The sequence below is a fragment of the Canis aureus genome, chromosome 5 (genome assembly GCF_053574225.1).
Source record: "Canis aureus isolate CA01 chromosome 5, VMU_Caureus_v.1.0, whole genome shotgun sequence".
Taxonomy (NCBI): Eukaryota; Metazoa; Chordata; class Mammalia; order Carnivora; family Canidae; genus Canis; species Canis aureus.
In genome coordinates, this window is record NC_135615.1 from 20,001,569 (window position 1) to 20,023,982 (window position 22,414).

The 22,414-nt window shown below is 39.6% G+C and overlaps 1 protein-coding gene across 4 annotated transcripts in view; it reads right to left on the reverse strand.

Annotated features, from left to right (window-relative positions):
- The window catches only part of STAM (signal transducing adaptor molecule), a 79,535-nt gene extending 59,613 nt beyond the window's left edge, over nucleotides 1-19,922 (reverse strand). For 3 of the 4 annotated variants that reach the window (XM_077897047.1, XM_077897045.1, XM_077897044.1), the window contains exon 1: nucleotides 19,671-19,922. Coding sequence is in view for 2 of the 4 variants with exons in the window: in XM_077897045.1 (XP_077753171.1) it covers nucleotides 19,671-19,710 (40 nt within the window). In the remaining 2 variants the exon portion in view is untranslated. The remainder of the gene's footprint in view (nucleotides 1-19,670) is intronic. The other variant, XM_077897046.1, reaches the window with a different exon arrangement.
- Between the last annotated feature and the right edge of the window lie 2,492 nt (nucleotides 19,923-22,414).

Genomic DNA, 22,414 nt, shown 5'->3' on the forward strand with positions numbered 1-22,414 from the left:
ATTAGAAACAACAAATACCTACCATATGCTTCAAGGTGGATGGAACTGGAGGGTATTATGCTGAGTGAAGTAAGTCAATCGGAGAAGGACAAACATTATACGGTTTCATTCATACGGGGAATATAAAAAATAGTGAAAGGGAATAAAGGGGAAAGGAGAGAAAATGGGTGGGAAATATCAGAGAGGGAGACAGAACACATGAGAGACTCCTAACTCTGGGAAGTGAACAAGGGGTGGTGGAAGGGGAGGTGGGCAGGGGGTTGGGGTGACTGGGTGACGGGCACTGGGGGGTGGGGGGGACTTGACGGGATGAGCACTGGATGTTATGCTATATGTTGGCAAATTGAACTCCAATTAAATAAATAAATAAATAAATAAATAAATAAATAATCTTTTATTAAAAAAAAAAGAATTACATCTGACATCTCAGAAACCATGCAATCAAGGAGGAAATGGAGTGAAATAGTGTTGAGAAAAAATAACCATCAACCTATTATATATCCTGTGAAATTAGTTTTCAAAAGGAAAGGAGAAATAAAGACTTTCTCAAACAAAAAACTATTAAGGAAATTTGTTGCCAATAAACTGACTTTACAAGTTTAAAAAAGGCTCTATCTATGAAGATAGAGGAAAAAATCGAGATATACGGTATATACATGTGTTTCCATTTATGTAAAATAAATGACAGCAAGGATATCAGGAACGAGAGAGAGGAACTGGCAATATTTTGTTATTTATTTCACTTGCCTGCACTACACAGTGCACTTCACACTACCACAGTCAAGTGGTATAATGCTATTTCAAAGTGGATTTGGACTACTTTTAAATGTACACTGTAAATTCTAGGGCAACCACTGAAAATAACAAAAACGTAAGTATAATTGATGTGCTACAAAAGAAAAAAAACTAAATCATATGAAATGCTCCATTAAAATCATGAAAGGCAGAAAAAAAAAGAATGGAAAAAAAACAGGAACAAAGAACAAAGGCTACAACTAGAAAACTGTAACAGATATGGTAGGTATTAATCTAACAATATCAATAATTACTTTAAATGTTAATGGTCTAAATACAATTATTATCAGAGTGATCAAACTCCAATTATACATTGCCTACAAGAAGCCCACTTTAAATACAAAATGATCAAACATAAATTCCAATTATACACTGCCTACAAGAAGCCCACTTTAAATACAAAATGATCAAACATAAATTCCAATTATACATTGCCTACAAGAAGCCCACTTGAAATACAAAGACACATGCACATTAAAAGTAAAGAGATGGAGAATGATAAAGCATGCCAACACCAATTAAAATAAAGTGGGAGTAGCTATATTAATTTCAGACAGAGCAGATTTTGGAGCAAGGAAAGTTATCAGGGATAGAGCATTACATAAAATAAAGGGATTAGTTCTACAAAAAGACATAATAATCCTTAAAATGTTAATGCCTAACTACAGAATGTCAAAATAACAGTGTCAAAAACCAATAGAACTATAAAGATAGATGAAGCCACTGTTCTAGTTGGAGAGTTCAACATCCCTCTATCAGAAATGGATAGATGCAGAAGGCAGAAAATCATTAAGGACATAGTTGAACTCAACACCATCAACTGTATATAATTGGCATCTATAGACTACTTTATCCAACAAATGCAGAAGACACATTCTTCTCAAGCTCACATGAAATACCAAATATGTTGCATGGCCATAAAACACACCATAACAAATGCAGAAGACTAGAAATCTTACAATATCTGTTCACAGACCACAATGGAATTAAACAAAAATCATTAACAAAAAATAGCTGGAAAAATCACAAAACGTGAAGTAACACACTTCTAAATAATACATGAGTCAAGGAAGGAAGCTCAAGAGAATTTTTAAATATTTTGAACTAAACAAAAATGAGAGTACAACATACAAAAATTTGTAGGACAGGGACCCCTGGGTGGTTCATTTGGCTAATTGTCTCAGCACAGATCTCAATCTCAGTGTTATGTGTTTAAACCCCATGTTGGGCTCCACACTGGGCCTACTTAAAAAAAAAAAAAAAAGAAAAAAAAAGTAGAATATAATTGAAATCAGTGCTTGAGAAGTTTATAGCTTTGAATGCCTACATTAGAAAAGAAAATCTAAAGTCACTAATATAAACTTCTACTTTAGAAAACCAGAACAAAAAAAAAAAAAGAAAAAAAGAAAACCAGAAGAACAAATTAAATCCAAAGTAAGCAGATGAAAAGAATTACAGCAGAAATCAATGAAATTGAAAAAAGAAAATAAAGAAAAATCAATACAATCAAAAGTTGGTTCTCTGAAAATATCAATAAAATTGACAGTTGAAAAATAAAAAAGAGGGACTCCTGGTTGAGTGGTTGAACATCGCTCAAGGCATGGTCCCAGAGTCCCAGGATCAAGTCCCACATCGGGCTCCCCTGGAGGAGCGTGCTTCTCCCTCTGCCTGTGTTTCTGCCTCTCTCTTTGTGTCACTGATGAATAAATATCTTTTTAAAAAAGATAAATTACTAATATCTGAAAGAAGGGATGTCACTATAGATTCCATGGATATTAAAAGGATATTATATGAACATTACTATGGCTCAATAAAGTTGGGGGATCATGGGAACCACCAAATTATGGCCAATCAATAAGCACAGGATAGGGATGCCTGGGTGGCTCAGTGGTTCAGCGTCTGCCTTCGCCTTAGGGTGTGATCCCGGGTTCCTGAGATCAAGTCCCGTATGGGGCTTCTTGTGGGGAGCCTGCATCTCCTTTTGCCTGTCTCTGCCTCTCTCTCTCTCTCATGAATAAATAAAATAAAATCTTTAAAAAAAAAAAAAAAAAAAGGCAGCACAAGGACATATCCTGGACTTTGGCATCTGAAGTGAAGAGTGAGGACAGTCTTGTGGGACTGAGTCCTCAACCTGTGGGGGCTCTGACACTATTTCTAGGTAGATAGTGTCAGAACTGAGTTACATTTGTGGGACACTGGTCAATGTCCACTGAGAATTAGAGAACTGCTCAGTAGTGCTGGAAAAACACCCATAAGAATTATGAACTCTATGCCCACAAATTTGATTAGATAAAATGATCAGTTCCTTGAAAGACACATCTGCCAAAATACACACACAAAAATAGACAATCTGAAGAAGGCTGTATCTATTAAAGAAATTGAAGCAAAAATTAATAACCTTCCAAAACAGACAGCATAAGGCACAGAGAGGTTAATAGTAATTTCTACCAAACATTTAAGGAAGAAATTATACCAATTATCTGCAATATCATCTAGAAGACAAAAGCAGAAAATACTTCATTCTATGAGAGCAATATTACCCTAGTACCCAAACCATACAAAGACATTATTAGGAAAGAACACTACAGACCACTATCTCTCATGAACACAGATGCAAAAATCTTTAAGAAAGTATTAGTAAATCAAATTCAACAATACGTAAAGAGAATTCTACATCACAACCAAATGGAATTTATCCCAGGTATGCAATGCTGGCTCAGTATTCAAGTCAATAAATTTAATCCAGCTCATCAACAGCTAAAGAAGAAAAATCACATGATCTCATCAATAAAAGCATCTGACAAAGTCCAATGACTCATGATAAAAATTCTCAGCAAAACAGGGATAACAGGGAACCTCAATTTGATAAAGAACATCTACAAAATAGCTATAGCTAATATATTTAATGGTGAGAAACTAGTAGAAGCTTTACCTAAGATGAGAAACAAGGCATGGATGTCTTCTCTCACCATACCTTTTCGTCAGCATACTGGAAATCCTAGCTAATACAAAAGGACAAGAAAAAGATATAAAAGGTATACATTTGAAAGGAAGAAATAAACTTATTTTTCCTTACAGACATGTTCATCTACGTAGAAAATCCAAAAATATCCACAAATGGAACTAAAAAATGAGAGGCGCCCGGATGGCTCCATCGGTTAAGCCTTCGATTCTTGTTTTTGACTCAGGCCACAGTCCCAGGGGCTGGAGATCAGCATCCCCTCCCCTCTAAGCTGTTGGGCTCCCTGCTCAGCAGGGAGTCTGCTTGCCCCCCTCCTGCTCCTTCCCCCTTGCCCCCTCTCTGAAATAAATAAATCTTTAAAAAAAATTATTTTGGCAAAATTGTAGGATACAAAAGTCAGAGGCTTTCCTAATATAAGCAACAAACAGCTGTAATTTTAAATTAAAAACACAATACCATTTATATTAGCACTCAAATTACTTAAGCATAAATCTACAAAATACATACAAGATTCCATATGAGGAAAACTATGAAACTCCAATGAAAGAAATCAAAGAAATAAATGGAAAGATGTTCCATGTTCATGGATGTCTACAGCAGCTTTCTTCATAATTGCCAAAACTTGGAAGCAAACATGATGTCCTTCAGTAGGTGAAGGGATAAACTAAGGTACATCAAAACAACAAAATATTATTCAGTGCTAACAAAACCCTAATAAGTCATGAAAAGACACGGACAAAGTTTAGAGGCATATTACTAAGGGCAAGAAGCCGATCTGAAAAAGTAGATAATACATATTTCCAACCATATATCATTCTAGAAAAGGGAAAATTATAGAGACAGTTAAAAAAAAAAAAATCAGTGGTTGCCAGGGGCTGGAGCAAGGGCAAGACGAACAGGGAGCACAGAGGTTCGCCACGCAGAGAAACTACTCCGATGAGACACCAAGAGTGATGCTAATGTAAGCTATGGACTTTGGGTGATGATGATGATGGGGATATGTGGGTTCATAAGATTTTAACAAACATACCTCTCTAGTACAGGATGCTGATATTTGGGGAGGCTGAGCATATGTGGGAGCAGGAGGGATATAGGAAATCTCTATATTTTCTGCTTAATTTTGCTGTGACTCTAAAACTACTCTAAAAGTCTATTATTTAAAAATTAATAAAGGAAGCAGCAACTGCATGAATGCTCATACCTGCTGCACTGAAGAGTTAACACAGAGGCCTGTTATACTTTAAGAAGCCTGTTTATGCATTTCCTGGTGTATAGAAACTTGAATATAGGGAGAGTTCTCACCATCCTCAGAAACGAGAAGACTGGCTCCCTAGGTCTAAACTGACTGTACAGACATATGGTTTATTCTGAATATCCGCTTTCCTTCCGGGAGTCTGGAGTTTGGGTACGTGCCAAGCAGAGTATGCCTACAAGATCAGCTCCAAATAAAAACCCCAAGCACTGACTCTAATGAATGGTACTTCCAGACTTCACCCATGTGCCCTTTCACTTTGCTGATGGCACTCTGGATCCTTTCACTATAATAAATCATAACTGTAACTATATGCTGAGTATTGTGAGTCCTGGTGAATCCTGGAAGTGGAAAGGTAGGAGGGTAGTCTTGAGGTCTCCCACACCCCCATCAAATATCTGCCCTCTCAGAAATTATTCTGTTCTACCCCCTCACATTCATCCATACCCTCAGAGAAATTACAGAACTCTTCTCTGGGGATTCCAGGTCAGTCCAAGAGGAAACAGCTAAAAATACTCAAGATAGGGACACAGAGGGTAGAGAGAGATTCCACAGTAAATGGCATACCATATCACTTATAATGAAGTTCAGTCAGTAAGGCCTAACCACATGATCACAGCTTCCAAAGCGCTTTCTATTTTTCTAATATTAAGCTTGGGAAGACAACCACGGATTAGCAGCTGAGAAAGTCTTCTAATATGCAAGATAAAGGAAAAAAAACAAAACAGGCAAATATGGCAAAAAAGAAAACAGAATAAGGCAAATTAGAAAAAACAAGAGTCTATGTGGAGAGGAAAAAAACTTCAAAAGAAATCGTTATTATCTTCTGAAACAAAAGCTACACAGAAGCAGAAGGTAACCTGTCTTGACTGGAACACCGTGACTCAAAGAACTGATATGCTGAAAGACAGCATCACCGTGATTCCCACTAACATTTTTTTTTTTTTTTTTTTTTTTAAACCTGAGATGGGTTGGGAGTAGGAGGCCTGATCTATACCAATATTCCTACCTGTAAGGGGCTGGTCTTGGTGAGGACACTGAAATTCTTGCTCCTTACTTTCCTTCAAAGTCCTGTTCCCTGGTTCAACAGACAATAATACTCATTTCCCCATTCTAGAATCTACTATGGAGAGCTGGAGATTTAAAGCACAAAATAGCAAGCAGCCAATTCTGTCCAACCTCTTTGTAGGCTTACAATTCCTGATCCATAGAACAGCCCCAAGGGATAGAGAAACACCTACCAGTTAGTCATTGCCACTAGGGAATTAGATTAAGTATCTAATAAGGTGGTAGTAGGTGATAACCAATGAGTAGTAGGTACCTGTGCGTAGTCATCCTACCATCTTCCAATAGAGATTTTAACAAAAGCAGGTAATTCACACAAATTCCTTGTGTAAGAATACAAATATCCAAGACATCTGAGATCCTGGAAAGGTGACTTATTTGCAGAAAGTAATAAAATCTGGATATTCAACAAAATGGAATAAATTTCTAATCTATGCCAGGCCCCATCTGAAGTACTTAGACTCTAAATAAAGAAATGAAACCAGCAGATAGAGATCTAAATAGACAACAGAAAAAGTGTCACAGAAAAAAATGGAAAGCCTGAAGTAAGCTGGAAAAAACAAAACAAAACAAAACAAAAGGTAAAGACCTGGGGGGAGAGAAAGGAACACTCAGGAAAGGCTTCTTGATATACTTAAAAACTAAGAGAACAGGATTAATAATACACTCGTGTCTCTACTTAAGTACAAATATACAGTATATATAGTATAATAAAGAATAAAGTTATGAAAACAGAAGAGAAGTATAACAAAGAATCTAGGCTGGCTACAATAAAGACTACTTTGTGAAAAGTTGGAACCACTCAAAAACCTAAAATACAAGATGAGGTATTTGTATTAGCTCAAGAAACAGCAAAGTTTCCAACAAGAAATTATCTGATCAGAACTGGACTTTCGGGGGGGGGGGGGGGGGAGAATCAGCTGCCCATATGTGAAAACAGTTTGCATGAGGGAAAAGCAACAAACATAATGAGAAACTAACACTACTCTAGAAACTAAACAGGTTACTTATAAAGCAAATGCTGAGATGCTGTTGATTTTGTTCAGGCTGTAGTGTATGCCAAAAGGATAACTGAATCAAACTTCCCTGTCACTTTTCAAGCTCCCATAAAAGACTAAATCCCTTAAAAATAATAACAATTTGAACTTTGGGCAATTCTTTCAACATTCATGTTCTCAGCCTAAGAACTCAATAAATATTAAATCCACTCAGGTAATTACAGTATGAACCCATAAAACTCACAGGAACACATATACCTTTAATGGTATCTACTTCAATGATTTTCAAACTTTACTTTTCAGTGCACAAAAGTCTCTACAATGCAACTGTGATGCTACCTATCTGGAGCTTGTTGGATTGCACTGTGCACTGGCTAAGGGCAGAGAACTCCACAAGTTTCCCCACTTCAGGCATAGGCAACAAGCTCTGGAGTTCCCAGGTCATATGCACGTCTGACCAACTGGCTACAAAATCAGGGATTCCCAATATCCCTTTCAGGTTCATTAATTCACTGTAACAACTCACAATACTCAGAAAAGCATTATGATTACAGTTTTATTACAAAAGATACACATCTGAACCAATCAATGAAGTGTGGGACTAAGGCCTGGGACAATCCCAAAGCCAAAGCTTCTATGCCCTCAGGATGCATGATCCTCCTGGCACACCAATGTGTATCACCAAGAAGGCTCAACCAAGTTTTGGTGTCCAGAGTTTTTATTGGCATTTCAGTAAATGAAGTATTATCGGCCACCTCCTGGAACTCAATCTCCAGGCCTCCTACCCTTCTCTGGAGGTCTGGCTAATATCATATGACTCAAAGTCCCAACCATCTAATCACAAGGCTAAGTCTTTCTGGAATGACCAGCTTCCATGCTGAGTCATCTCATTAGCATAAACTAAAATACTGTCCTAGGAGCTCTTCCTGAATAGGATGCTCCTATCGTCACTCAAGAAATTCTAAAGATTTAGAGGGTCCCTCTCAGGAAACAGGGACAAAGACCAGTGACACACTTTATTACTCATTACTCTCTTTTATAAGAAAATTTTACCTTCAAAGAAACTCAATATGTAAACCAATCCAAGTGGAACTGCTCTGGGGAGTTCCAACCTCATAGATCCCAACCTTTAGGAAGCCAAAGAATATTGAGTGAATCACCTGATCAATATCCTCTGGTCTAACATTTACTTCATCTTAGAAAAGGAAAGTAAGTCATCACTTTGAGCTGATAGTGTATTTAAATAATTAATCATCATCCTTACTGACTGGTAGCCAAGCAGGCTTCTTAAAAACAATGCATTTTTGTAAAAGAAAACACTTAAATTTTAAAACTCATCGCCTTATTTAAAAATACAATAGCTAAGCTATTTAAGTCTTAACTTACTAAGTCAATTGTTGACCAGATATGATATGCTTATGTCTGATCAAATATAAATGGCTTATTACCGTAGCAAAGTATGATCTCACAGTTCTTGAGTTAAGATGTACCTACTGAACAGGTGAACAAGGTAAACAGTCATGAACTACCTACCTTCTTTGCTCTCTGATACATAAACAAGATCAGAATCTGACTCAAACTTACATAAATCAGAAATGCAACCCATTTCCAAACTCTGAAACTATTCAGATTATTTATTGATGCTGGCTCAAGATCAACAAGAGCAGTAGCACAGTTCTTCTCAGTTACAAAACAACAAATACATTTTAAATTGGAAGAATAAAAACTATTAGTAACAATTCAACATGGTTTTGTGAGCAGCAAAGTCAAAACTATTTTCTAAGACAGAAAGAGGGTTTGTAGGGAAGGTAAAAGTGCCAAGCAAAAAAAAAAAAAAAAAAAGGGACTCACTTCTTAAAGAATTGAAAGCTTCATAATGATCTCATTTTATCCTCAGATCATCCTTACTCTGATGCAAAGTTCATTTTATTGCACTTCACTTCACTCTATTGCACATTGCAGATACTGCGTTTTTTTTGTTTTTTGTTTTTTGTTTTTTTACAAATTGAAGTTTTGTGGCAACCTTGCTTTGTGCAAGTCTTTGGCACCATTTTTCCATGTGTCACATTTTGATAATTTTTGCAATATTTCAAACTTTTTCATTATTATATTTGGTATAGTGATCTGTGATCAGTGATTATGATTTGCTAAAACTCGGATGATGGCGAGCATTTTTTAGCAATAAAGTATTTTTTAATTAAGGTGTGTGCATTGTTAAACAGGATGCTACTGCATACTCAATAAACTACAGTATGGTACAAATGTAACTTTTATATACACGGGAAATAACAAAACTCACCTGACTCACTTTATTGAGATGTTCACTTTATTATAGTGTTCTGTAACCCAGCCCACAATACCTTCAAGGTATGCCTGTATACAAAGACCAGTAATCTTTTTTTTAAGATTGTATTTATTCATTCATGACAGAGAGAGAGAGGGAGACACAGGCAGAGGGAGAAGCAGGCTCCATACAGGGAGCCCGACACAGGACTCAATCCCAGGTCTCCAGGATCACACCCCGGGCCGAAGGCAGCTCTAAACTGCTGAACCACCAGGGCTGCCCAAAGACCAGTAATCTTTAATGTTGCAACTCTAACTGTTTTGAAGCATCACAAATTGCATCCATATTAAGATGATGAACTTAATAAAGTGTGTATATTAACTGTCCACTGGCCATTCTCCCATTTCTCTCCTTCTCTTTGGGCCTCCCTATATTCCCTGGGATACAACAATATCGAAATTAGGCCAATTAGTAACTCATGATGGCCTCTAAGTGTTCAAGTGAAAAGAAGAGTCACATGTGTCTTTAAAGCTAGAAATGAAAAAATAAATAAATAAATAAATAAATAAAGCTAGAAATGATTAAGCCTAGTGAGGAAGACATGTCAAAAAGCTGAGATAGGCCAAAAGCGAAGTCTGTTGAACCAAACAGTTAACCAAGTTGTGAATGCAAAGGAAAAGTTCTTGAAGGAAATGAAAATACTCCAGTGAACACACAAATGATAAGAAAGTGAGGCAGCTTTATTGTCAATACGGAGAAAAGTTTGAGTAGTTTGGAGAGAAGATCAAATGAGGCATAAAATTCCCTTATACCAAAGCCCCATCCAGAGCAAGGTCAATTCTATGAAGACTGAAAAATGAAAGGAAGCTACAAAAGAGAAGTCTGAAGCTAGCAGAGGTTGATTCATGAGGCTTAAGAAAAGAAGCCATCTCTGTAAGATAAAAGAGCAAGGTGAAGCAGCAAGCGCTGAGGTAGAAGCTGCAAGTTATCCAGAAGATCCAGCTAAGATCATTAACGAGGTGGCTACACTAAACAGATTTTCAACATAGACAAAACAGCCTTATAGAGGCAAAAGATGCTGACTAGGACCTCCATAGCTAGGGAAAAGTCAATACTTGACTTGAAAGCTTTGAAAGACAGGAATGACTCTCTTGTTAGAGGCTAGTGCAGGTGGTGACTTTAAGTTGAAGCCAATACTCATTTACCATTCTGAAAATCCTAGCGCCTTGTAAGAATTATGCTAAATCAACGCTGCCTGTGCTCTGTGAATGGAATAATGCCTGGAAGATGGCACATCTGTTTACAACCTGGTTCAGTAAAAGTTTAGTCCACTGTTGAGATCTGCTCAGAAAAAAAAAGATAATTACTTTCAAAATACAAGCTCTCATTGACAATGCACCTGGCCACCCAAAAGCTCTGAAGGACATATACACCAAGATTAATGTTGTTTTCATGTCTGTTAATACAGCATCCATTCTGCAGCACTTGGATCAGGGAAGTCATTTTGACTTCCAAGTCTTAGTACTTAAGAAATACATTTCCTGGGGCACCTGGGTGGCTCAGTCAGTTGAGTATCTGACTTTGATTCAGCTCATGATCTAAGAGTCCTGGGACTGAGTCCTGAGTTGCTCAGCAGGGAGTCTGCCTTGTCCCCTTCCCTCTGCTCTGCCATCCTCCCTCTCCATGATATCTCTCAAATATAATCATTAAAAATATTTATGTATTTATTTCCTAAGGCTACAGCTGCCATAGATACAAATTCCTTTCATGGATCTGGGCAAAGAAAATTGAAAACCTGGAAAGGATCACCATTCTAGATTCCAGTAAGAACATTCACAATTCATGGGAAGTTTGTCAAAAGATCAACACGAACAGGAGTTTGGAAGAAGCGGATTCCAGCCATCATGGATGACTCTGAGGGGATCAAGACTTCAGTGGAAGAAGTAACTGCAGATGAGGCAGAAATAGCAAAAGAACTAGAATTAGAAGTGGAGCCTGAAGATGGGACTGAATTATTGTAATCTCATGATAAAATTTGAACAGATGAGGAGTTGCTTCTTGTGGATAAGCAAAGAAAGTGGTTTCCTGAGATGGAATCTACTAGAAAATGCTGTGAAAACTGTTGAAATGTGACAGTATTTAAACGATTACATAAACTTAGTTGATAAAGCAGCAGCAGGGTTTGAGAGGACTGATTCCAATTTTGAAATAAGTTCTACTATGGGTAAAATGGTGTCAAACAGCATTGCATGCTACAGAGAAATAAATATTTCCATGAAAGGAAGAGCCTATGGATGTGGAAAACTTCACTGCTGTTTGAAGAAATTGCCACTGCCACCCCAGTCTCCAGCAACGACCATCCTGATCAGTCAGGAGCCATCAACACCAAGGTAAGACCCTCCACCAGCAAAAACATTATGACTTAATGAAAACTCAGATAATGGTTAGCATTTTTGTTTAGCAATAAAGTATTTTTAAATTGAGGTATATACATTTTTTGACATGACGCTATTGCACTTAATAAACTATGGTATAATGTAAATTAACCTATATGCACTGAGAAACAAAACTCATTTAATTCTCTTTATTGCAATATTTGCTTTACTGTGGAAATCTGAAACAGAACCAGCAAGATCTCCCAGGTATACTTATACCCAAAAGGAGAAGACTGAGAAATTTGCTTAGGTACCCAGAAAAACACATGCAGAGCCTCATTTGAATTTCAACAGTCTTCTCAATGCATTGGATATCTTTTTCTGATAAGCAGCTATTTCTGATTTTCTCAGGATTTATGACTATCAAAGATTTGGGAAGGTGAGAAATGCTGACAGGATGATTGCCGATTATGTTCTGGCTATGGGGGGGGGGAATCAATCAGCTTAGAGATGTAACAGTTCGTCAAAAATGGCTAATGAAGAAAGCAAGTCTTTAAGAAATTATTGTCTTTTGGAGATGATGGTTATCAATTTTTCCAAAATGTTTCATCTAAAGTTCCTATCCCCCCTGACCGCCAGAAACTGTGTTTACAAAGAAAAGCAATCTGAAGCTCTACTAACCAGAAAAGAAGTAGGCATCAAAGGAACAGCATGGAAGCATCTAAGAGAAAAGTGCAAAATAGAAATGCAAACCTGAAAAGCTACAAGAAATATACCTAAGAGAAGAAGTAAAATCAAAACAGAAGAAACACTGAGTACAATTTCTTACCCAATGGTTATCAGACTTTGAAGGGACCTATATTCTAAATTTTCACATTTCTCCCCTGAACATATTTTCACAGTAACTGATTCCACCCCTTAGAATGTGAGCAGTCTCTCGAGGCTCCACAACTACTACTAACTATATTATAAGAGAAGATAAAATGTATCCACTGCTGCTTATATGGCAAGTACTGTATTAAGTGCTTTACCATGCATCACATCCTTAAATGAAGACTAATGAAGAGAAGGCTATGCCAGGCCAGAGGTTCATATCTGAAAAAGTAGCAGTATAAAAGCAACAAGGAAACATGCCTTGAGAAACGCAGTGGAAAGTAAGGATGAGGAGGTAAAAAGGAAGCTAAATGCTAAAAGGTCTTACATTCTATGCTAAGAAGTTCAAATTCCTGTGAAAGGTGTAGATTCACTGAAATGCTTCAATCAGAGGAGATATATGATTATATTACATTTTAGAAATATTATCAGCCATCCAGAAAATGGCAACAGACTGCAGGCAGGGATAACAGTCTACTGTACTAATCTAAGAGTTGAGGGATCTAAGCCTGCCCTAGCAGAGGAAAGGATGGGAGGCATGAATGGAGGGAAAATAAGTGTGGATTCAAGAGCTTTATACGGAAGATAAAGCATACAGACTATAGCAATACCAAATCCTTGAGGGCACGTTCCATGTGCCTGGCACCTAGTAGACAGTATGTGCTTGTTGTCTGGAATGTAGAAAATTACAACTACAGAAGTCAATATTCTTGACATGTGTGACTAAACTGAAGTACCATTAATCAGAACAGAGGAAAAGCGTATTTGAGAAGTCTGGATATGATTTTGAGCATACTGGATTTGAAACATATTATCTCCAGAAAAGAATTAGAATGTCATGTGTTTCTATAACTATTTCTCATAGCAACTCCTTGGGGTATTTTTATCCATATTTACAAAGGTGGAAACTGAACTTACAGGGCTTCTGTACTTGCCCACACTGTGCCCATTTACTAACAGCAAATGCTGCACCTGCAATTTAAACCCAAAGCCCAAAGTCCTTCCATCACGCCATACATACTGAAGAATAATGTAGCATTAACATTTATGAAAATTAGGGCAGCCCCGGTGGCTCAGCGGTTTAGCGTCGCGTTCAGCCCAAGGAGTGATACTGGAGACTCAGGATCGAGTCCCACATCGGGCTCCCTGCATGGAGCCTGCTTCTCTCTCTGCTTGTGTCTCTGCCTCTGTCTCTCATGAATAAGTAAATAAAATCCTTAAAAAAAAATTTATGAAAATTAAAATGGCTGTGTTTTATGACTGAATGGACTAAAAAGATAAGACTAAAAATATGGCCAAGTCTACAGGATACGAACTGGTCCAAAGTACTTTGATTAGAAATACAAAAGAGTACTATTACAAAAACAAAGATATGATGATTTAGCAGAGGCAGGGTAATGATTCGAAGATGTCTCTAGGGTTTCAAATCAGGATAACTAGAACACCGTAAAATTACTATATAATGAGGGGGGGTCCCTGGGTGGCTCAGCAGTTTAGCACCTGCTTCGGCCCAAGGTGTGATCCTGGAGGCCTGGGATCGAGTCCCGCATCGGGCTCCCTGCATGGAGCTTGCTTCTCCCTCTGCCTGTGTCTCTGCCTTTCTTTCTCTCTGTGTGTCTCTCATGAATAAATAAAATCTTAAAGAAAAAATCTACTATATAATGAAAGTATAATCAGACTGGAAAATAAATTTGGTTTTCTGATAGATTGATGTCTAGGTAATAATAGAACACCAAACAGAAATACAAGACTGGAGATAAAAAAAAAAAATGAGTAATTCATTATTTGATAAATACTTATTATGTATTGAGTATGTACCAGATACTGTCCCTAGGTATTAAGAGATAAAAATGAAAGTCTCCTTATGTGGAGTTTATACTCCACACAGGAGACAATCAATCAATCAATGTCAGATAGTTGAGTACCATAAAGAAAAATGAAATGGAACAAGGAAACAAAGTGAGGGAGTAAAAATGGATTTTTTTTTTTTTTACAGAAAGTAATTAGGGAAAGACTCTCTTAGAAACTCATTTGAACAGTCTTGAATGATGTAATGGACATCTGGATCTTCAAATACCAAGGGGAAAAACATTCAAGCAAAGACGACAGCACAATATAAAGGCAGGAATGACCGTGGAGTGTTCAGACCCAAAAAACTTAGAATGAGAAAGTTTGGAGATCAAATCATATCAGACATACAGGAAGGGGCCTAATTGTAAGCCACAACAAGGAATGTGCATTTCCCTGTAAGGGGATGGAAAGCTATTGGAGGGTTCTGAGTAGGTGACATTATCTAAGATTTTTAAAAGATCAGGGGATCCCTGGGTGGCGCAGCGGTTTAGCGCCTGCCTTTGGCCCAGGGCGTGATCCTGGAGACCCGGGATCGAATCCCATATCGGGCTCCCGGTGCATAGAGCCTGCTTCTCCCTCTGCCTATGTCTCTGTCTCTCTCTCTCTCTCTCTCTCTCTCTCTGTGTGTGTGACTGTCGTAAATAAATTTTAAAAAAATATTAAAAAAAAAAATCATCAATGACCTTTGTAGAGGAGAACTGACTATAGAGGGCAAGCATGTAGTGCAACTATAAACCTCTTGCCGTAGTCTAAGAAAGAGGTACCAATGACCAGAATAAGACAATAATGGGAAGGTAAGGAGAAGTGACAAAATTCTGGATATATTTTTAAAGTAAAGCCAAAAGATCTTACTGATAAAATGGATGTGGAAAGTGAAAAAAGAAGAAACAATGATGACTTGAAGACATCAGAGATGAGTGACAGGATATAGCAATGCTGCCATCTAAATGAAATAGGCAAGGGTGAAGAAATGAGGATGTTCAGGTAAGAAAACTAAGAACCATTTATCACTATCTCCCATATTAAAGACAAGGAAACTGAGGCACAGTGTCACTTTCACTGATAAGCAGCAAAGTTGGGGAATAAATTCAAGCAGTACAGCTCCAGAGTCTGAATTTGTAACACTAAGCTAAATTGCCTGGTAATACTGCACGGGGAAAAAGGTCAAAGAATTTCTAGGACTGAGCCTGAGGCTTGGTTTGAATTTGGAAGTCACAAAAACAAGAAGCCAAGAAGACTAAACAGAAGCTAAGCAGAAAATGAGCAAAAGTTTGATATCTTGGAAACCAAGTAAATAAAGTATATCAAAGAGGAAAGCTAAGAGATCAACACAGAAATAGACCAGGAAATAACCGTTAGACTCGGCAAGATTGAAGTCACTAGGGGACTTTGAAATAAAAATTTGATGGAATAAGTTATTATTATAATTCAATAATTGAACTGATCAAGAAATACAACATCCAAAAAGAGACTCATGTATTCAATAAATGTTTGTTGAATGTTTTATTAGTAGTCTACATGTTTGGGATATAGTATAGAGCAATCCCTGTCCTTATGGAGCTTACATTCTAACACATCTCAGCATTTCTCACAGGGAAAAAGCTATAACCAGCATTTTGTCTCTGTATAAAATGTTACATTCTATAAATCAGTGCATTTCTGATTCACCATCTCAGTTTATGAATAAAGCTAAAGGCAGTTAATTCTGAAGAAGTACAAATGTATATTCTGTTAAGTGATAATTAAATCAAGTGACTTAGTATGACTAATGTCACATACTCATTGATAGACTAAGAAGGAATGTTGTTAAATTTATTCTACATACCATATTCTATATATTAGTAAAAAAAAAAAAAAATTAACATGGGAGTCCATTGGACTCTTTCCAAGGATTATTTACTGTAAGTCTCTGACAGGTCTCCTTAGGGTAACATCTCATATTTTCATGAAGAGCAAATGGATCCAAATACCAGAACCTGACTAACTTTAAAAGATAAGCTTTCCTGGAGCAAAATAATGTCCTTACATTCAAGCAGCTTACTGTTTAACAGCCTCAGTTGAGACAGTCTCAATCAAACATTTATTAGGCAACTACTATGTAGCAACTAATAAAATAATTACGGAGCATAATACAGGATATAACTATCTTTAATACTAAATAATTTGGTAAAGACAGAAAGCGTTGCAGGAGTTTGGAAAAGGGAGAAGATTACAGTGAGCGAGAAGAGTGGTGGGGGGGGGTGAAAAAAAAAGAGTGGTTCTCAGCTGAAAGCTATTTTATGACCCCAAGGGATATTTAGTAACGTCTGAAAATTTAAAAAATCATGGGGGGTGGGGTTGGCACTAGTATCTACTGGGTAGAGGTCAGACCTGCTGCTAAACCCCCTACATTGCACAAGATAGACCTCCACAACAAAGGTAATTATCTCGTCTAAACTGTCAATACGATTACTACTGAGAAATCCTAGGCTAGACTAATCAGGAAATGATTCAATAATGAGTTGGATTCTGAGTTATCCTTTAATCATGAGCACAGGTAAAAATGTAGAAAAAATAAATTAGAATGAACTGACACGTAAGACATTAACTAACCAAACCCTGGTGTAGGTACTTGGGAAATTAAGTTTGTCATTAAGAAATTGATTTAAATGTGTGCTTAAAAGTTAGTAGGATAAGTGCACCTGGGTGACTCGGTTAAGCATCTGATCCTAGGGTCCTGGGATCCAATCCTTAACCCTGAGCCCGGGGTCCCGCATCCGGCTAGGAGCAGGGAGCCTGCTCTCCTCCCCGCTAGTGCTCTCTCTTGCTATCTCTGTCCCTATCTCTGTATCTCTCAAATAAATAAAATCTTTAAAAAAAAAAAAAAAAGGGCAATAGAATATAAAAGTGAATGTAGTTAGAAAGTAGATTATATGCAGCTATGAAAAACAGATAAAAGTTCTGAAAACAGAGGTATTAAGAAATTGTTTTATTTTAAGCATTTGCCCTAGAAATTACTGTAATGTGATAAAATTGCTTGAAAGCAGCAGCCATGTCTTACTCACCTGTGATGTCACTAAGACAATTTCCTGTAAATACAGATCTTTCTAGACTTATGATAGGGTCAGGTCTCAAACCCACGTAAGTTGAAAATATCCTAAGTCAAAATTGCAGTAAATTCACCTAACCTACATTACAGCTTAGGCTAACCTACTAAGGCTACTTAAGAGTGTGCTCAGAAAACTTACTTTAGCCTGTTTGGGCAAAATCTAACATAAAGCCTATTTTATTTAAAAAAATGTTGAATATCTCATATAATTTATTGCACAGTGTACTGAAAGTGGGGAAAAAACAGAATGCCTGTATTAATGCAGAATGGCCCAAGTACACTGGTAGTTTACCCTTGTGGTTGCATGGGTGACTGGGAACTGCAGGTGGGTGCTACTGCCTAGCATCATGAGAGAGGATCATACCGACTGCATATGGCTTTCCCGGGAAAAGATCCAAATTCAAAATGCAAAGTACAGTTTCTACTGAATGCATATCCCTTTCGCACCATACTAAAGTCAAAAAATCGTTAAGTTGAACTATTGTGAGTCGGGGACCATCTGTACTGTGTGCTAAGTGCTTACTGAATTAAACGCAATTTTCCAATTATTTATTAAGTATTATTGGCCATCTCTAAAGTTCCATCCACTGCTGATTCAGGCCATGCATTTAAACTGCCACCAAAAATAGCTATCATTTAGATGACTACTCTACAAAGGCACTATACAGGTTACTTCGTTGAGCCCTCTACATGTATCATTTCACGGAATCGCAAACACAATGTGTTTTTTCCCACGTTTTAAAGATGAGCAGCACTCTGGGACTCAGAGCTTCAGGGATTTGCCCATGATCTCACCATGAGCTAGGCAGTGGCCAAGATGGGACTGAACCCATTTTCTAGTCTTAACCCAAACCTCCAAGCCTCAGTGACATGTTCTAAGGAAGAGTTAAAAAGCAAAAATCAACACCTACCATTTGTAATTAAACAAAATAATAAAAAGCAACTCCAGAACGCCTGGATGGCTCAGTGGTTGAGGGTCTACCTTTGGCTCAGGGTGTGGTCCTGGGATCCTGGAATCCAGTCCCACATCTGGCTCCCTAATGGGAGCCTGCTTCTCCCTCTGCCCGTGTCTCTGCCTCTCTCTCTCTCTGTGTATGTCTCATGAATAAATAAATAAAATCTTACAAAAACAAAACAAAAAAAAAAAGGCAACTCCCTAAGGGTGTCCTTACATTTCTTTACTATAGTAATTAGTCACGGTACCTGGCTTGCTTTCATTCCATACTTGTGTGCCACAGTAGTTCCTAAGTGCATCCAAATCACCCCAAAATTCTACTCCAGGAAACTCAAAGTCTGTAATTATCACCCTCAAACCCAGGAGAGTGGGGAGGTGGGGGAATCCCTAACCTGTTGAATTGGTATGGTCAGGACCCCAAACCAGTGATTCAGAAAACAGAAAAACAAAACAGAAGGGACATTTGAAAAATTAAAACAAGGCAGCACTTCCAGATTTAAGGTCGTCTTGCACACTTCGTGAAATACTGAGACACTGCCTAAAGAAGGCAGCACGGTGGCTCAGGTCCCCGGTTCGGTTTCAGCTGTTGCCAACTATTCCATTTTCACCTCTCCCGACATTTTTGTGATTCTACCCTTAGCCAGCAGCTCCCTCCACCCGTTACAATTGCAAAAAATAAAAATAAATAAATAAATAAATAAATAAATCCTAAAATCCCCTACGGAAGCTAACCTACAACATCCCCCTAGTTCCAAACGTTTGACATTTGTCCAGGGAAACACTTTATTGGAGGGCTTATAGTCCTCCCCTGGGTGACCTCCTGCTGCTCTGCCCTCCACTCCCGGTCCTGCAGAGGCGCCGTCCCAGCCCCAGATGCCACACCAGCTGTTCCTCCGAGGCCCCCCACACCAGCCCTCTCCACAGCGGGGCTCCCGAAGCCCACAGCCCTAGTCTAAGGCCCACTTCGCAGGCTCTCCGAGTCCCATTTCTTCCCCAAAAGGGCGAGCCAAGCCCCCAGCCTCCTCCAGAGTCTTCAGGACGGAGCCTCGGGGAAGGCGAAGCGGCGGGCCGCGGCGGGGGTCGGGCACGCGCGCCCAGGGCCGGCGGGCAGGGCGGGCAGGGCGGGCAGGCGCTCCCGCGCGGGGTGGCCAGGGAGCGGCAGGAGCGCTTACCAACATCCTGATCGAAGGGATTGGTGGCAAAGAGAGGCATCTCCGCTGCGTGCCCGGGTGTCCGCGGGGACTCCCCCTCGACACCACGGGAGTCCGGGGGCGACGCGCGCGGGAAGACTGCCTCGGGCAAACACGGCAACGCGGACGGACTCCACAGGGGTGGCGACAGCCCCACCTCTCACAGACCCCCAGCAACCGCGGCGGCGGCGGCGGCGGCGGCGGCGGCGGCAACAGCGGAGGCGCAGACAAGCCCCGCCCGCGCGCGGAGCCTGTCGGGAACCGGGGCGACCTCGGCGCTGCCTGCTCAGAAGCTGCCCGGAACGGGCCCCCCCGAAGCCGGCCCCGCCAACGCGCCCCCGTCTGCCTGACTCCCCTTGCGATCGGTCGTCCCGGAGAGTGGGAGCGACGCCTGCGTCTTCTGCCTTCGCTTCGGCCGGGAGTCTCCGGAGGACGGGGTCCTTCAGGCGCGCCGGGGCCGCCCCCCGAGCCCCGGAGTGAATCAGAGGCTGAGAAAGAAAGAGGGTCGCGTGAGCGTTGAGCGAGACCCCGTGCTCGCCCCGCACGCCGTGGCTGTGAGCGTTTCATGGTCCCCAGGGAGGGAGGAGGGACACGCCTTCGCGGGGGCGGGGGCGTATTGAAGTTAAAAAGCCGTGAGTTCGGTGTCTGCCTGAGGTGACCAGAAACTTGCTTGGATGAAGTCATGTGAGCCGAACCCGTTGGCCCGACTCCTTGGGGAGGGAGGGGAGTGTCAGGGCGCGCGACTCCGGAGAGGCTGAGGTAAGGCGGCAGCGTCCCGACGGCCCGCGAACGCCTGCTTGCGGGGCCCGGTCGGGAGCGCCTCTGGCTGAGGCCGAGGCTCCTGACTAACCGCGCAGTCCCTGAGCGGCGGCGATGTTCGGAAAATACGGCTCACGCCCTGGGACTTACTCTACGGTAAACCCCGCTTCCCCGCGAAGACCGAGCAAAATCCCAAAACAAAGCTGCGGATGGAGCTGGAACTCGATGAGGGCTTCCCAAGGACTTAAAACGTTTATTTAGTGTTTTGTTGTTGTTTTGTTGTCGTTGTTGTTGTTTTAAGGAGTGTTTTAACCAGCGGTGCCTACGTCGTGTCGGATTTCTTAAGGAAAGCACCCAGACGCTTTGCGTCCCGCTTGGGACAGAGGAGGAGCGTTTGCGCTCAAAGTGGAATTACGTGGATCATACCTAAATCCGAGCACCTCGAAGCGTAGCGTGGAAAACAAGGGTCTAGGACTTGTCATCGACGGGATCGGTGTACGAAGAATGCTTACAAGCACCGTTCACAATGAACACTCTTCGTTCCCAAAAGTGAAGATGACGTTTTTTGTCCGACAGGGATTAAAATGGGATGTGGGGAATCGTGGACTCACGTTGTTGCCTGAAGTCTAAGTTAACGGGGTCTTCCCAAAGGACACCCCTGAACGTCTGTTAGAAGAGCTTTCAGAAATGAGAACTCTTCTGGACCCAGCAGTTCTTCATGGAATTCATCATAAAGATTTTTTTTTTTTTTAAGATTTTATTTATTGATGAGAGACACAGGCAGAGGGAGAAGCTGGTTCCACGCAGGGAAAGATATTTTTTAAGAACATGAACAACGATATAAACGCTGTTTTTATAATACCAAAGTATTGTGAACCACTAACATTGTCCAATATTAAGAAGTGGTATGAATTACTTCACCTCTTGGCGCCTCAGTTTCTTATCCGTGAGGAACAGGAATAATAATAGGGTTGTGAAGGATCAAACGGATGAATACAAACCAAGCCCTTGAGTGCCTGCCTGGCATATAGTAAGCACCAAATAAGTGCAAGAGATCATTATTAATATCCAAGTAGATTATAGTAAAAACTCCCCACAGCTAAAGGTGGTTATATAGGTCTTTATTTTCATACAAAGACATCTAAATACGTAAGTTTTTAAAAGGTTGCAAAAACATGTAAAATTACAGAATACTCCCAATTTTCTTAAAGTCTGAAAGGAAATAAATGAGAACCACATATGGTTAAGATTTGGGATGATTTTTTTTGTTTTTTTGTGCATTTTATATATTCCAGATATTTTAATGAGCCTATATTTCTTTCAGAAAGAAAACACAACAATGTAAAAAAATGTGGTATGTTAGTAACACCAGTCCTTAACATTTTAAGGAACCAATGCCAAAAGCTTGTTTGTGTTCCCGTATGGCAAGTATTAAATTCTTCTAAAACATCACTATTGATAGAAGCAGAACATTCTCTCTCTCAAAAACTGGTTCCTGATGACTGGGCTGACAGAATCAAGTGACAGCTTGTCCATCTTAAGCTCCTGAGCAGTGCCTGGGGCACCTTAATCATAGGCACTCTGCATCAAAGTCAAATATTTATGAAAATGCATTTGGATGTGCTTTTACTTCACTAAGGAGACTGAATTACTGTTGCCAGCAATAAGCCAGTGACCAAATTGTTCAAGCCTTGATCATCAATATGTAAAAGCATTGGGAATAGTGAAGGAATTAGTATTGGTGGCATTATCCATGTCTTCTGACCTAAAAGAATTACTTTACCTACTCGGGGACTTTATGATGACTATACTATAAATAACTTTTAAATGTAGAACTTTTAATACTATTGTTATATTTAACATAAAAGCCAAATATGAAAACTGAGATGGGTTTGTATTTTGAGGTTAGCTTTCCGTTATAATCCCTTAAAACATTGAAACTGCAGGAGTTGCACTTTTAATATCAA